At 44.3% G+C, this 16,859-nt stretch overlaps 1 protein-coding gene across 1 annotated transcript in view; it reads right to left on the minus strand.

Annotated features, from left to right (window-relative positions):
• The window catches only part of LOC308330427 (syntaxin-binding protein 5-like), a gene marked incomplete at its 5' end in the record, with an annotated part of 196,581 nt that overhangs the window by 2,223 nt on the left and 177,499 nt on the right, over positions 1-16,859 (minus strand). Inside the window, 6 exons of the mRNA XM_080785278.1 lie at positions 356-467; positions 1,526-1,691; positions 2,844-3,043; positions 4,010-4,176; positions 11,117-11,356; positions 13,672-13,779. Coding sequence (XP_080641404.1) covers positions 356-467; positions 1,526-1,691; positions 2,844-3,043; positions 4,010-4,176; positions 11,117-11,356; positions 13,672-13,779 — 993 coding nt within the window. The remainder of the gene's footprint in view (positions 1-355; positions 468-1,525; positions 1,692-2,843; positions 3,044-4,009; positions 4,177-11,116; positions 11,357-13,671; positions 13,780-16,859) is intronic.

The following is a 16,859-nucleotide window of genomic DNA, read 5'->3' on the forward strand; positions in this document are numbered from 1 at the left end:
AATCATTGGCATCTGCCGCACAAAATAATCGGCCCTAGATAATGTTTAAGACGTGTATAGGCTCCTTTACAAATAAATCACACCTGTGTGAACTGAGTGGTGCAACTCCCCTCCCCCCTCTCCCCCTGCCTGCCTCTTTCTCTCTCTCTCTAATTAGCACTAGGCAACAGTGCAGCACTATCTCTCTCTCTCTGTTTCTGGCACAACAGCGCCACTTTTGCCCCTACTGGTACTCATAGCCACACACACGGTTAACACGGACATTGCTGTTCCTTGGAGTGGTTGCACAACTCAAAAAACAAAAACAAAACAAAACGTAGAGACAACGAGAGACAACAACACAGGGAGTACATACACAGCTCCTCTCTGTCGAAGGTCTGGGCGTTTCCTCCAAAGAAGCCCTTGAGGAATCCTCGGTTCTGAGCCTCTGGTGTTTCTATGGGGGTGAACAGCTCTCCCAGCATCTCCTGAGACAACCAGGCAAAAACACACACAATCCAAGACGCTCATTTTAGTGAAATATAAACGGTGTTAATTTAGACTGCATCTTTTGACCAAAACCTTGCAGTAGACTGAAATAGAACTAAAGACGAAAATTCAAAGGACTCAAAAGGACTATAAAACTAAATCATAATTTGACAGGTTTCTGAAAAACCCTATGTTTCTATGTCAGTGGTTCTCAAACATTTTCATGTCGAGGACCCCAAAAACTATATGTATTTGGCCGCCGATCCAATCTCTTTTCAATGTGTTTCTAAGCCTGTTAAAATAGCATAAAAATAAAAAAGCATGATTTTAAAACAAAATGTGAGATGCCAGGGTTTATAAATGATAGCCAATATTAGGCCTATTGTCATGAATATGACATCAAGGCATTTAATAGCAACTCATGTAAAAAGTTGCTAACCCCGTACTCCAGTATCGGTTGTGTGGAACAAGAAATCTTTATCTTTATTATTTTCATTATTACGACTATTATTAGTATTTTGTTAGGTGTTTCAGTGCAGTTGCTTCTGGTCTTGTTGTGTTTGAGTGGTTTGGAGAGCATGTTTTGTTGATGTTGTAAGTGTATTGTTCTGTGTCGACATGTTTAATGTATTGTTTTGTCTATGTACTGTATTCATCTCTAAAACGAGATGATACATCTCAAGGGGCTATCCTCTAAAGGAAATAAAAAATTCAATATAAATACTTATGTCCCTCAAATAGAACAGCAGACTGACTGGGGAACAAGTGGGGCACAGGGACTGAGGAAGCCAGCAGATGGCAGTATTGTACAGTAGTCGTCTGTGGGTGCCTGCACTGCACTGAAGCCTCATCTCCTTAGTGATGGATATCACAAAATAAACACAGCCTTTGGCACGCTAGCACGCACACACAGGCGCGCACACACAGGCGCGCACACACACACACACACACACACACACACACACACACACACACACACACACACACACACACACACACACACACACACACACACACACACACACACACACACACACACACACACACACACACACACCTGCAGGTTGTCACACATGTCCTGGCTGTATGTGATTCTCTGGATCTCGGTGGGGGAGCTGAGGTATAAGGCCTGCCCCCCGTTGGTGAAGCAGAAGGTTCTGGCGATGCGCATGTCGGTCAGCGGAAGGTAGTTGATGTCCATCAGTGGTCTCAGACTGGGCAAACTGCGCACGCACACACACGCACGCACACACACACACACACACACACACACACACACACACACACACACACACACACACACACACACCTGAGGACGACTCTACAAATGTCTTCTAAAACCCTATATGTTTCTATAGTCAGTCGTTCTCAAACAATTTCATGTCAAGGACGCCCAAAAATATATGTAATTGGCTGCCGACCCCCATCTGAAAATGTGTTGTTCCAGGGACCCCCCCAGAAGCCACGTGCTTTTGGGGGGGTATGTTGAGGAGGGTATTGCTAATTTCACTAACGTAAAAATTCAAAAAATCTATGCAAAGGAAATCACCCATACTTGGCAGGTGTGTTGGCACAGTGAAATCATGAAAACAGTATTTCATGAACACTTTCATGGAATTCTTTTTCATGATTCACTTCACTAAAGTAAAACCAAAAAGAAACAAACAAGCAAAAAAAATGGTGAATGGTAAATGGTGCATTTATATAGCGCCTTTATGGGTGGGTAGGTAAGTAGGTAGGTGGGTGGGTGGGTGGGTGGGTGGGTAGGTAGGTAGGTAGGTGGGTAGGTAGGTAAGTAGGTAGGTGGGTAGGTAGGTAAGTAGGTAGGTGGGTAGGTAGGTAAGTAGGTATGTAGGTGGGTAGGTAGGTAAGTAGGTAGGTGGGTGGGTAGGTGGGTGCGGGTGGGTAGGTAGGTAGGTAGGTGGGTGGGTGGGTGGGTGGGTAGGTAAGTAGGTAGGTAAGTAGGTGGGTAGGTAGGTAAGTAGGTAGGTGGGTAGATAGGTAAGTAGGTAGATAAGTAGGTAGGTAATAGGTAGGTAGGTAGGTAAGTAAGTAGGTAGGTGGGTGCGGGTGGGTGGGTGGGTAGGTGAGTAGGTGGGTGGGTGGGTAGGTGAGTAGGTAGGTAGGTAAGTAGGTAGTAGGTAGGTAGGTAAGTAGGTAGTAGGTAGGTAGGTAGGTAAGTAGGTAGGTAGGTAGGTAGGTAAGTAGGTAGTAGGTAAGTAGGTAGGTAGGTAAGTAGGTAGTAGGTAGGTAAGTAGGTAGGTAGGTAAGTAGGTAGTAGGTAAGTAGGTAGGTAGGTAAGTAGGTAGGTAGGTAAGTAGGTAGGTAGGTAAGTAGGTAGTAGGTAGGTAGGTAGGTAGTAGGTAGTAGCCTACCTGAGGGTCATGATGTGTCCGTTGGCGCAGAAGCACGCCAGACACACGCTGTTGCACACGGTCACCACGTCGGCTCTCAGGACGAAGGAGGACTCGGTGATGTTGTGCACGTAGAGGCAGGTCTGTGTGGGCATGAAGAACACCTTGGCCTGCTTCTCTGAACACACCACGGCCAGGTGGCCCTCGCCGCCGCTCACATCCTGGGGGGGGGAGGGGAGTGTTGTAGGCATGTAACGATTCACTCAACGATACGATTCGATTCGTATCACGATATGAGGTTCATCATACGATTTTTCATGATATTAAAAAATATATATATTTTAAAGAAAAATTACAGTTTTTTATATAATTTATCTTACGCCCTGAGATTTTTTATTTAACTACATTGCAAAAGAAGTAGCATTACTTTTGACAGTGCAGAAACATTCCTTGATGAGCATCAATGACCATCATCACCTGGGCACAGTCACAGACACACACAGCTCCCCTCTACAGTGCTCTAATAATGAAAGTGAATATCATTTCTCTCCAAAAGCACTTGAATATGATGGAATATGACTAAAGCTCACATTTCACATCACACTAGCCCCCCTAAAATTTATTTCAATGAATCGATTCATATCGTCGGGATTAATATCGATATATATCGATATACGATATATCGTTACATGCCTACTGCCTAGAGTGTTGCGTTACGTTACGACAATTACATTCATTTGAAGAAGCCCAGACCAAGAGCATGCTTAGACTGGTATATCTCCTCTGACCCCTTACATGTTTTAAATGATGAATATCAACTGTTGCCCTCCATGAGGCGGTTTAGAGTCCCTAAAGATTAGAAAAACATGGGCTAAAGAACCCTTTTGTACAGCAGTCTGTTCTGCTTTTAAACCAAAATCGGTAAACCAAGAGCATACCGGTATGTTCTATTGTTCTTGTTCCTGTCTGCTTCTGTGAGTTGTGTCCTGTAATGTATCTTTTTGTAATGTATTGTTTATGTCTTGTCTGTATCTTGAACGGTGATGTCATGGACGCAAAACAAATTTGTCAGTGCACTCACAATAAAGTTGTATCGTATCGTATGCAGTAGTTAAACAGTAGCAGATGAATGGAAACCATTCTGAAAAAGGATGTAAACATAATCGTGATCAATCAATCGATCCGACCTGGGAGGACGAGGGCGAGAAGTTGACCAGCTTGCGCTTGCGCGGCCGGTCGGGGTCCTCGGGGGCGTTGGGGTCCCGCCACACCTCGTAGGGGCTCAGGGTCAGCGCGCCCGTGATGTCCATGAACGCGAAGCGCAGGATGGAGCCTTTCAGCATCAGGACGTTTCCTGTGGGAAAGATAACGTCAAACTAAACAATGAACACACTTGACGCCATTTCTGTACAGGCGGAAAGAAACGTAAGGAGGAGTTTCGCAATTTACAATTTAGCAGACGCTCTTGATCCAGAGCGACTTACATTTAAAAACAAAAGCATGGCATACATCACATGTATAAAAAGTAGTTATCATGAATCATGTATAAACTAAGAACGTAACAGTGGAGTATCTATGTCAACTATACATACTATACTATATTATATATAATACAATATACATGTGTACTTTAAAGTGCTATGACTACATAAAATACAATTCTAGTGCTGTCTACGTAACAAGCTATAAGTCTGTCTAAAATACCTTAAAGTCTACATAAAGTGCTATCTAAGGGGCTAGGGCAAGTGCTACGGGCCATGGTGGAGTCCGAAGAGGTGGGTTTTCAGGCGGAAGTTTGGGAGTGAGGTTGCAGTTCTGACTGTGATGGGAAGTGCATTCCATAGTTTTCGCACACATCGGAGGTAAGATAAGGTACGGTAAGATCATTTTATTCATAAAGCGCCTTTTAAAACAGTTACAAGGTGCTGTACAATAAAATAATAGGAATAAAACAACAGTACCTAGAAATCAACATACAATAGAAATAATCACTATAGCAAACCAACATGTTTGCGGTACAAATTCGTTTTTAAGCAGCTTCTTGGAGTTCTCAACAGACTCAGCATTTCTCAAGTAAAGTGGTGAGTCATTCCACACAGCGTAGGTGCAACAAATGCATAAGCTCGACCTCCTTTGGCTCGCAGCTTAGTAGCGGGGATAGTGAGAAGGAGAGGCCCAGAGGTTACAATAGAAGAGAATGGAGTCAACAGACTTACACGGACAGCTCTGTGGAAAACGAGGCCTGGGGCCTCTTTTCAATTTCCATTCCATCTGTTGTTTTCTTATCTAAAACCAGAGATTGGATTGAACAAGTCGACATCCAATTGAACGCGAGACGGAGAGAGTTGTGGAATGAATGATTTGGGGAAATGAAAACACTCTCTCTCTCCCAGCTCGCTCAGTTCACCTGCATATAATGCATATAATATAATATATATATATGTTTTTTAAAAACCTTTAAATAACAGGAATAAAAATGATTTACTTTTGTTCTACTCACTCTCATCTTTATGGAAACATATTTTGTTTTTAGATATTTTATTGGAATCAGAGTTTATTCAGCATTTTGTTGTACTTGTGCCTAAAATCGTCATATGGTGTGACATACCATACCATACCATACCATCTTTATTTATATAGCACATTTTAAAACAACAACGTTGTACCAAAGTGCTTTACAGTAAAACATTAAAAAACACAACTTCATTTAAAAACCACAAAAACAACCACGAACAACATGCACAGTGTCACATTAAACATCGAAACATCTCATACTGTGCTTGGAAAAGCCAAGGAATAAAGGTAAGTCTTGAGGCGTGACTTAAACACCTGGAGGGTGGGGGCTTGTCTTGTGTGCAGAGGCAGCTCATTCCAGAGCTTGGGAGCTGCCACTGCAAAGGCTCGGTAACCTCTGAGCTTCAGCCTGGTTTTAGGCACCACCAGGAGAAGCTGGTCAGAGGACCTGAGCGTCCGTGTCGGAGCATAGGGTTTCAGCAGCTCAGATAAATAACTGGGTGCCAAACCATTTAGACACTTAAAGACAAAGAGCAATACTTTAAAGTCAATCCTGTATCGCACAGGAAGCCAGTGGAGGGAGGCTAGTACAGGGCTGATGTGGTCTCGCTTACGTGTGCCTGTAAGTAACCTAGCAGCTGCGTTCTGGACTAGCTGTAATCGAGAGATAGAAACCTGGTTTACTCCAATATACAGGGCATTACAGTAGTCAAGGAGGGATGTCATGAAAGCATGAATTACAGTTTCAAACACAGAGCGGGATAGACAAGACTTAACCTTAGATAGCCTCCTAAGCTGGAAGAAGCTCTTTCTTACTACTTCATTTATCTGTTTGTCCATCTTTAGGTCAGAGTCGATTTTGAAACCTAGATTGGTGGCAGTAGGCTTCAAGAAGGGCTCAAGGGGGCCTAAAACACCAGGAGGGGACACATGTGCTTGTGTAGGCCCAAACACCATAACTTCAGTTTTGCTGTCATTGAAGTTTAGGAAGTTTAAAGCCAGCCATGCTTTTACATCCTCGAGGCAAGCAAGGAGTGGTTTTAAAGAGTCAGGATTGTTACGCTTTAGAGGCAAATAAATTTGGCTGTCATCAGCGTAACAATGGAAAGAAACACCGTGTTTTCGAAAAATAGATCCTAGGGGGAGCAGATACAACATAAACAGAATTGGTCCAAGAATAGAGCCCTGTGGCACTCCACAATGGAGGGATGCTGTGGTGGATGTGGCATCCCCTAGGGTGACACGGAAACTTCTCCCTGACAAGTAAGAACTAAAAAACTCTAGTGCTGGCCCTTTAATGCCAACCCAGTGCTCCAAGCGAGAGAGCAAGATACTGTAATCTACAGTGTCAAATGCCGCGGTAAGATCCAAGAGCACCAGAATGAGAGAGTCACCAGAGTCTGTAGCCAAAAATATGTCATTAAATATTCTTAACAGTGCAGTCTCTGTGCTGTGGAGAGCTTTGTACCCGGACTGGAACACTTCCAGAATGCCATGTGTGTTCAAATGGGGCATCAGTTGGGCCAGGGCACATTTTTCCAAAACTTTGGAATTAAATGGGAGCTTGGAAATAGGCCGAAAGTTGGATAGGACAGAAGGATCAAGGTTGTGCTTTTTAAGCAGCGGCTGTACCACAGCATGTTTAAAAATTGCTGGTACATCACCTGCCAGGCACTGGTTTATGATCAAAAGGAGATCTGGCCCGGTAGCCTCACTGCTTTCTTTAGCCAGACGAGGGGGAAGGACGTCTAAAGGGGAGCCAGTTGGTTTTATTTGGGAAATTATTTCCTGTAGCTGAAAAAGGGATACAGGCTCAAAATGGCTGAAAGTGGTGGGGCAGGTGACAGCAATAGAAGGGTCATGTGTCGGAGTAGGGATGCTAGCCCTGATGTTGGCCACTTTGTCAATAAAGAACTGTAAAAAGAGCTCACATTTTTCAGGGGAAGCATCAAGACAGATAGGCTGGGGGACGTCAAGTATATCATTTATAGTTTTAAATAAAACCTGAGGTTTGTGACAGTTAGTTACAATGATATCTGAAAAATATTTCATCTTTTCAGTTTTGACACTTTGCTGGTATTTTCGCCAGCTATCACGCAAAATGTCAAATGATACCGTTAGCCTATCCTTTTTCCACTGACGTTCAGCTCGCCTGCATTCTTTTCGGACCTTCCGTGTGCTGTCATTCAACCAGGGCTCAGTTTTAGGTTTAGGGCACCTAGTTTTAAAAGGAGCAACAGTATCAAGGGCTTTAAGACAGATGCAATCAAAGCGAGTGGTTAGCTCATCTGTGGTCATACACACAGGGTTGGCTGGGCTTTGTTGGCCTACTGTTGCACTGGTGAAGGCAGACGAGAAACGGGCGGCAGTGGAAGAGTTTAGTATACGGCATCTAATAGCTGGTGCAGCTTGTTTAACAGTGTGACATGGGAGTGACATATCAAACAAAACAGGCATATGGTCGGAGAAGAAAGCACCACATATTTCAACATTGGAAACTGGTAAACCATATGAGAGGACCAAGTCCAAAGTGTGCCCATGCTCTTGTGTGGGACCAGACACAGACTGCACAAGATCAAAGGAACTTATGAGACTTAAGAATTCACTAGCCATTGGCTTAGAGGGACAGCATACGTGTATATTTACATCACCAAGAATTAAAACATGATTATACTTCGGCATTATTTCAGCCAGAAAGTCTGAGAAATCAGGGATGAAGTGCTTGTTGTACTTTGGCGGTCTGTATATTACAGCGTACAGTACAGGAGGAGAGCGACCCAGCTCAAACATGTTCAGCTCGAAACTGGAGAATAAGAGCGGTGACAGCTGTTTACAGTCAAAGTTTTGTTTGAAAACTGTCGCAATTCCACCTCCCTTGCCAGTCGTTCGTGGAGCGCTGAAATACGCACAGCCAGGCGGCAAAAGTTCGGAAAAAGTGGTTGACTCACCGGCTCTCTCCCAAGTCTCGGTGATTGACAGAAAGTCAAGCTGACGTGTGACGAAGAAATCATTCAGGATAAACGTTTTGTTTGTTAGCGACCTGGCATTCACCAGGGCGATCCTTGCTGGAGGCGGGGCAGGGCTTCGTTCAGTCCCGGCCGCGGGAGTCCAGGCGAGGGGTCGAAGGCAGCAGCGGTTCACTCCTCGTCTGCGGAGGTGGGGAGAGCAGCGACGGGTAGGGAAATCCTTGTCCACTTCAGTGTCAGTGACAGGCACCAGCCAGGTGCCGATAGGCTCGAGAGAGCGACGGGAGACAGAGTAGAGACAGGTCGATCCATTTCCAACCAGGGTAGATGCAGAGAAACGCACCAGGGCGGCTTTCAGCCTCACTAGTTGGCCGCTGCGTTTACCACGGGAGCGGGTCTTGTGCCGTCTCCGACGGGGGAGAGGAGCGCACAAGTGAGCAGGTATACTCGCGAGCAGCGTTGGCAGAGGAAACGTTTTCTGTCTCGAAAACGGAGTCAAATTTTCGCTAGCAAGACGAATATCCAGCAGGGCTTGGCGATCATAAGCCAGTAGAGAGTTGACATTTTCCGTGACAACTGATAAAACAAGCACAAACACAACCAGAACAGACAGCGGGAGACGAGCGGCCACAAACACAGGCGCCATCACTTCCGCGTACGTGCAGTACGTGCAGAGCAGTACCTCAGGAGGACATGACAATAATTGTTTATAAAATGAAAATGGAGTACACCTTTCTTAAGTCGCTCACTTTATCAAAGTCCTTTATCATAACTAACCTGTAATCCACTATAGTTTTGTGAAAATGTATTAAATCTGAATATTATTTCCGTAATCAACACTCAATGTGAGGCCCATGTTATCGGTCTTTCAATATATTTTGTATTTATTGTGACAAAACTTTCTCTAAAATTACACAAATATTTGTGACTCTTCCTTAGACTATTTGCTATGTAATCCATGAACATTAATGGTTTCATCATTAATAAAGGTATGATTTTTTTCACTATTTGGAACGTCACACCAAATGATTTAGTGTCACACCGTATGATCATATCTTCATTTTTCAAAGCAAACTGTATTTTAACCTACTTATTAGTGAGTACTGAACTTTACAGATTGATTTAACAATTACTCAGGAAAAACAGCAACAGGAACATTGCTTTAACATTGAATAACATGGCAATGACTGAATAAAACGAAATTAAACACAATTTATTGTGGATAGTTGCAGATTTTAGGTGAAAATGTTTAAAACAAATGTTTAAATGGACAAAAGAAGCATGGGACTTTGTTATTTATTGTTATATCTGTAGGAAAATACAGTTTGTACCATATGGTGTGACAAAAAACTCATATGGCGTGACAGGAAAACAGTCACACCATTATGATAAAGTGTCACACCATATTACGTTTTCTGCACTTAACATAACATTGAGGCTACTAGCTACACATTAGCATGCTAACAACATGCTAGCTATAACAAAGCAACATAGATTTACATGTACTTATGACCAAAAAATCTAATACCTTTAGCTTTTTTAATGAAAAAGGTGTCACACCCACAGACACTTGGAAGAGTCGCATTGGTCAGCGTTCCAACAAGATCGTATTTCATGAAAAGGTTAAAATGATAATTCACCACAGACACCTGTCATGCTATTGTAATGCAAGTGCTGAACAGCCTTACTGAAGAAGTACCTCTCTATCCCAATGGGTGTCCAAACAATTGCCTGTTGAAATGTCCCAAAATGGTGTCACACAATATGATTTTGGTTTGGGGGACAAAATCTTTTTGATCAGAAATGACTGAAAACATTATGCTTGGACTTTGAAAAGATTAGGCTCACAAATAGACATCTATATTATATTTATGGAATATTTAAAATAATTTTAGCATTTTTTTCCTTAGTTTTATTTAAGTTCCTACTTTGAGAAACAAGGCCGGGACAGTCGCACCATATGATTTTTTCTGTGTTTGGTTGAAAATTCTGAAGAAATGAGGAATGAAATGTTTTAATCTTGAGTATGTTCACATGGAGCATAATGTCCTGCACAATATTCAGAAGGTTTTAGACAAATATATGTTTTATTTATACATGAGTGACACTGAGGACAGCCAGGGACACCATGTCACGTCACCCACCCATATATATATATATATATATGCGTCGCTCTGCTGGATGCTGTCAGGTTAGACCTCATGTGTCCACACACTGTTACTTGTTACTAAAGTATGGAGCTCTCTGCTGGATGCTGTCAGGTTAGACCTCATGTGTCCACACACTGTTACTTGTTACTAAAGTCTGGCGCTATCTGCTGGAACTGTTGAATGCCGCTATACCAGACTCCATATAAGCGGATGAAGATGGTCGGATGGATGGATGGATTCAAAAACAGAATTTACATTTTCCCTTTCCTTCTACTATAACTTTTGTTACTACTTTGTAGATTTTGATTATCATCACAAAACATACCACCCCTTCAGCCCCATTATACTTTGGCGATCTGAAAATATCTAATATTTGATTCGGTGTTCCAGTAGATCCAATATGAATAAGCCTTGCCGGGCCATGAGGCCCATGCCGTTTCTGTAGCGTGATCGGCAGCTTGAAGTGCACCCCCTGCCACTATACATCAGAGCCTTAGATATAGACAGAGTTACGCAAACTGCGTTTACTTCATGGGGCTTCAGTCCAATGGCGGCTCTCCTACATAGACTTCTATTGTATAGTAAAGTATAACATAATGCTTAAAACACCGAAAGGGGTTCCCGTCGTGACCGGGTAAATATATGTATAGTAACATAGTCTCACCGCTGGCGCCGATGGTGACGGGCTCCTCCAGCCTCTCGTCCTCCTCGGTGGCGACGGACATGGGGATGAGCAGGACCACGCCCAGGCTGGTGCCCACCCACAGGCACGGCGTGGGCACGGGGTCGCTCTTGTGGCCGTAGGACTCTCCGAACTGCAGCGTCGTCACCGCCTCCTTGGTGTCGCGGTCGATGCTGGACACGCTGGAGCTGCGCGAGCGGCTGAAGGAGTTCTCGCGGCTCTCTGTCGGGCCGGGCCGGGGCGGGACGTGAGGAAAACACACATGACGAAACAACACAACGTCCCCGGGCAAGGACGGACGGATGGACAGACAGACGTACAATAAGAGAGGGAGACACGAGGTATAGAGAGAGAGAGAGAGAGAGGAGACAGGGACACACAGACAACAAGCAGGGGGAGAGACGGTGTTGGAAGACGGACATTCCAAAGGTCATATTACCGGATACAGTGACAACATGGAAATGTGATGGAGACATGCATCAGGAGAGCAGAGGAGAACATAGAAGACAGAGAGTGAAAAAGGAGGGAAAACAGAACAAACACAGATAAGCTGTGGCACATTGCATGTAAATTGTAATGTAAAAACATTGGGGGAAAATTTTAACAGAACAGAAGATGATGATTCTCCTGGATCAACGGTAACGTTCACACTGTACCCAAATCATGATCTCTCCCACACACACACACACACACACGCGCGCGCCAGCACGCACGCAATATGAAAGGAACATCTTCTTTCCTTGCCCACGGCTTCATGAATGAACATTCATTTCATACATACTGTAGGCCTACATACTGTATGAACAGACATTATACACACACACACAGTACAGTACAGACACGCAAGGGAGCACGCACACACACAAACCGGTTGACACACTAGACACACTTCTTGGACGACGTCAGACTGCTATCCATTTGAAATGTATAGCTTTAGCCTCCACCAGGAAAGTAGTTCATGTTTAGCCCAAGTATGAATCAATGATGCACCTCTCAATTATTTAGAGCTACAGTGGGCATAATGTTATAATGCTACCACGCCTGTTTTCTGTGATGTCTCCTGTATGTATTGTTTGATTGTTGCCTTGTTTATTCCTGTGCAGAACCTTTCGTCAACTGAGGTTTGTGTGAAATGTGCTCTAAAGGTTGATTTGATGTGATGCCGTGGTCATCACAGGCCACACAGACTGCAGGGTTTGAGGTCAAAGCATCTGAATGGCTATTAGTGGTGGGAAAAGTATTCAGTTGTTTTCCAGCAATTTTTAGAACTACTTTGTTACAAGTAAAAGTACAGATTTGGAAATGTACTTGAGTAAAAGTACGAAAGTATCTGCATCAAAATGTACTTAAAGTAAAAGTACTCATTGTGCAGAATGTGCCATTTCACAAGTAAAAAATGTGTAGACAATCTATTGAAAATAGCAGATCGGCTATTTTCAAATGGCCGAAATGTATAGGGTTGAAGTGGTTAATGTATGTTTTCTAATCAAAACTAAAATCTTCAAAGTAACTAGCAACTAGTTTTCAAATAAGTTTTGAATACGTTTTCAAATAATTGCAGTGGAGTAAAAGTTAAAAAATTGGCTCTGAGATGTAGTGGAGTAGATGCAAAAGCATTGGACATTGGAAATACTCAAGTAAAGTAAAAATACCTCAAAAACAGTACTTAAGTAAAAGTACTTACTTTCCACCACTGTATTTTGGTACGCTGAAAGTGCATTTATAATTGTATAGTGCAGAGTAGACGGTGATGATGACGAGTAAACAAAGCTGTCTCACGGCGGTACGTCGTGCAGACACACGTGTAGAGCGAGTCAACCTTGTTCGCCGACTGCTGGCTGCTTCCGTACACTATAAATCCCACAATCCTCCGTCCGCTTAAACAAACAGTAACATTAAGGGAACCCTCTGAAATCCGCTTATAACCATGGTTACAGTGAACTCTGTAAGTGTTAATTAAGTGCTATACAGTAGCTTTATCTTTTGAGTGTTTGTGCAGTATAACAGTCTCTCCAGCTCTTTAGTAAACAGGAGAGAGAGCTCCACAAAGAGGCAGTCTTTCCTTTCTTTCTACGCGTTCATTATCACATTTGTGTTATGATAGCAACACGGGCTGGCATCCACCCACTGAATAATAATTACAGGCTGAGCTTCAGACTGCTCTGTGTAAGCGTATGCGTGTCTGTACACATCCCTGACCCTATGGGAGCCAACCCAGGGCAAAGCCGGGTGGGGAAAGAAGCGTACCACCTATGTAGACGTGCTGCGACGCGACAGCTTGGCTGACAACACTGCAGAGCTCAAGAACCTGATGTTGGATAGGACATTGTGGAGGGCAACGACCCAGGAATCCCGATCTGGTGTTGGCTAGACCTCACTCTGGCAGCAGAGAGATTGTACACATCTTCATACTGTAGATAGCCACAGGACTGAGTGACGGACGGACGGACTGACGAACAGACGGACGAGGGACGTATAGGGGACTCAAGACAGTGTGACACGAGTGGGCAGTGCGTGCCCCCCCGGCCCACCCTTACCTCTTTCGCTCCAGCAGTAGGGCGAGGTGGTACCGATGTGGTGTTCGTCGTGCGAGTACATACTGACTCCGTGCATTTGCTGTAGCATCGCCCTCTTGGACGCATAACCTACTCAACCCCCATGACAACATGGACGCCATAGATGACACAAACCCAACCAACACACCCCCCCGCCCACCCAGCCAGCAATAGACATGACAGACAGATGGGACAGGAAGGGTGACAGAAAGAAAGAGAAAATTCAACAGAAGTTGGAGAAATGTAATAATGCGAAAACACAGAGCGCGGAGGAAGACAGAGAAAGGTCACTCCGTTTATAAGCTGGAAATGATGTGCCAGAAAGAGCCAATCTGCAGGCTGGCTCACAGTACGGCGTACGCCTCATAATGCTGCGAGCTTGTAGATAGGCTATTTCCAGCACAGGATACTGTACATCATGTCACAAAATATTGTTTGGCTACACCCAACCGTTGTTCAAGTTGTTAACCCATGTGTGTGTGTGCATCTGTGTGACACGAGCAGAAACTATAGCAATAAGCCAAAATCCCACTGAGAATAGCCCCACGCTTTGTTATTGAGCAGACAAAAAATAAGCCACTTCCGTGATCCGCCTCACAGACAAAGACCAAAAGCGAGCCAAGATCGTCCATACCCCCTCGTGCACTTTACATTGGACTCAGTTTCCCAGAAGCCAGCTTTGCAAGCGAGTTGTAGTTTGATTTCCGGTTTGTGTCGTCATAACGCGTCAGCCTCGTCACGATGTCCGCGACATAGACGGATTTCCAATATAATAATCATCTAAACAACAGCAAATTAAACACATAAAACAAAAATTTCGGGTTTTAGCGTATTACGCTTGAAAGACAATGGAATAAATGCCGTGTGTGGCGGGTTATGCGGTCCAAGTGTTAACCCATTTGGACGGGAACCCCTTTTGGTGTGGCGCGCTACGAGCTTGTAGATCTACTATTTTTGAAAAATCGTGAAAATATTTATTTCAGACAGAAATGTAGAAGATTTCTTTTTAATTTTGAGATCAGGCCTAAATGGGATAAACGCTCGCATTATGTTGGCGTGTAGTGACTGACAGAACCCGTGAGGTGTTGGCTAATTAGAGTCACGCACACGTGGAGCTCTAACGGGGCATGGCGAGGGGGGAGTCCATACGGGCCCGGAAGAAAGGAGCTGGAAGCAGGCAATAGGAGGACAAAGTAAAGGAAGTGTGAAGGTTAATTATGCTTCGCATCAGTGCTTTCCGATCTGGGCCCATCTGGGGGGGGGGGGGACAGGCTTTGATTGTGAGACCATGTGTGTTTATCGGAGGTATTAGTCCAAATAGAGGTTTAAACATGGTGCACGGATTCATAACTTGCTTTCATCCACTGTCTGCCTGCACGTTAACTCAATGTGATAGTAGTCAAAAGAAAATAGCAGATCTAGTCTACAGTATGACATGTCTGAAAATGTGTGTGTGCGCGTGCGCGCGCGCGTGAAACCCCGGATTTAGTTTAGACATATTGGTCCGACTGTCATTAGACCAACAACAACGTTGTTGTCCTCAAAGTCAAACCCTAACCTAACCCTATATAACCACAAGCACGGGAGCAGCGCATGTTCGACCGCATCGTGTCCGACCGTTGTTTCCGCATGTCGGTCCGTCTAATCCGCGTGTGCATCCCCCCTCACATGTGTGCACCCACATATGAGGGCTGATAAAGACCTAGTAGGTCGAAACGTTGCACTTTGTTGCCTCTAAATAAAGTAAGTCTCAGAGCTCTAAAAAGTCTGTCACAGTCCGTGACACGTTCTGTACTTAGTTAGTGCTTATCCTTACTGTTTTAATATAAACCTCTGGGGAAAATGAACGGGTGCAGACGCCTCGATTAAAAAAAGATTCACGCTCCTCTCATTGGTTAGGAAGACAAACTAAGCTACGTTGCCACAGAAAACTGCACGTTCACTTCCCCGTTTACACTTTGTGACGCCGACGCCGTAGGCGAGTTTTAGACTGCTCAAAAAAAACGGAATGAGACGCAGTTGTTGTGCAAAGCATGAGTTGCCCTGGCTTAACGGGAGGGTAAATGGGACAGACAGACAGTTGTCAGGAGTTGTGTACTGAAATGGACCCCTTTGATTTACTGTAATTTATGTATTACTATTGTTGTTATTATTACTACTACTACTACTACTACTATTATTATTGAGTGATTAACCATCATTAAAAAGGTTATCGACTGAATGCTCTCGATGTTATTCAGATGTCTCGCTCAACAGCCGTGATCTGTAACCATCCCCGGCAATTAAATGTAGCTAATCGTGACATGCCACTTCAATATTTAATAAGTGCTGGGGGCCTCGCTCGGCGTCTAGCAGAGATATGAGATATGAAAGTGTTTATACGTTCAGCGAGGAGGACCCTGCCCTTTTTCCAATCCTTGGCAGGGCCGCACCTGGTGCGCGGGAGCCTCATTAGCACAGGGGCCCTCATTAGCGCGGGGGCCCCTGGCTCTTCGCACCGTTCTTTGACCTTTAATTATTCCAGTGACCCCGCTGGCACACTGCATTGCCGTGGTAACCTCAGTGCTGGCTTAATCTTCACAAACCATGGGACAAATCAGCTACAATTGCCAGTACAAACCAATCGCAGGCAGGCATGCAATTCTCCAACAAGAGCCAAGGCTTGTTCGTGACTAACACTGTAATAAAAAACAGAGTAATCTAGTAAGAGAGTGGTGACACGCTTTGATCTCGCCGCAAAGCAGGTGCCTATGGGCTATAGTTCCAAACATTGCTCCTATGGCTGGAACTATTCCAGAATGAGCACTTCCGCATTCCATTGTTACAATGAGAGTCAACGGGAGTGTCATTACTCTCTTACTAGATTACTCTATACATCCCTCTTCCGGGCTTATCAGAGCAAGCAAAATTAGGCAATTCGGCAAACGTGTCAGGTCCAAATTTTAGAGCACAACGCATCGCAGTGTGACACGTTGTGAGCTTGTAGAGCTCTGCTATACTTCCGGTCCTCAGACGATGGAGCCCTCCATCGTTTGCTTCCAGTCCTCCCGGTATATTATCCCGGTTCTCCCGGTATATTATCCCGCTCCTCCATACATCTGGCCATCTCGTTGGTGCTTTGTGCGCCTGCGTCTTTCTTGAGCACATCCACATACGTTAAGGATCCCTGG

Source organism: Protomyctophum bolini (genome assembly GCF_963924005.1).
Source record: "Protomyctophum bolini genome assembly, chromosome: 16".
Taxonomy (NCBI): Eukaryota; Metazoa; Chordata; class Actinopteri; order Myctophiformes; family Myctophidae; genus Protomyctophum; species Protomyctophum bolini.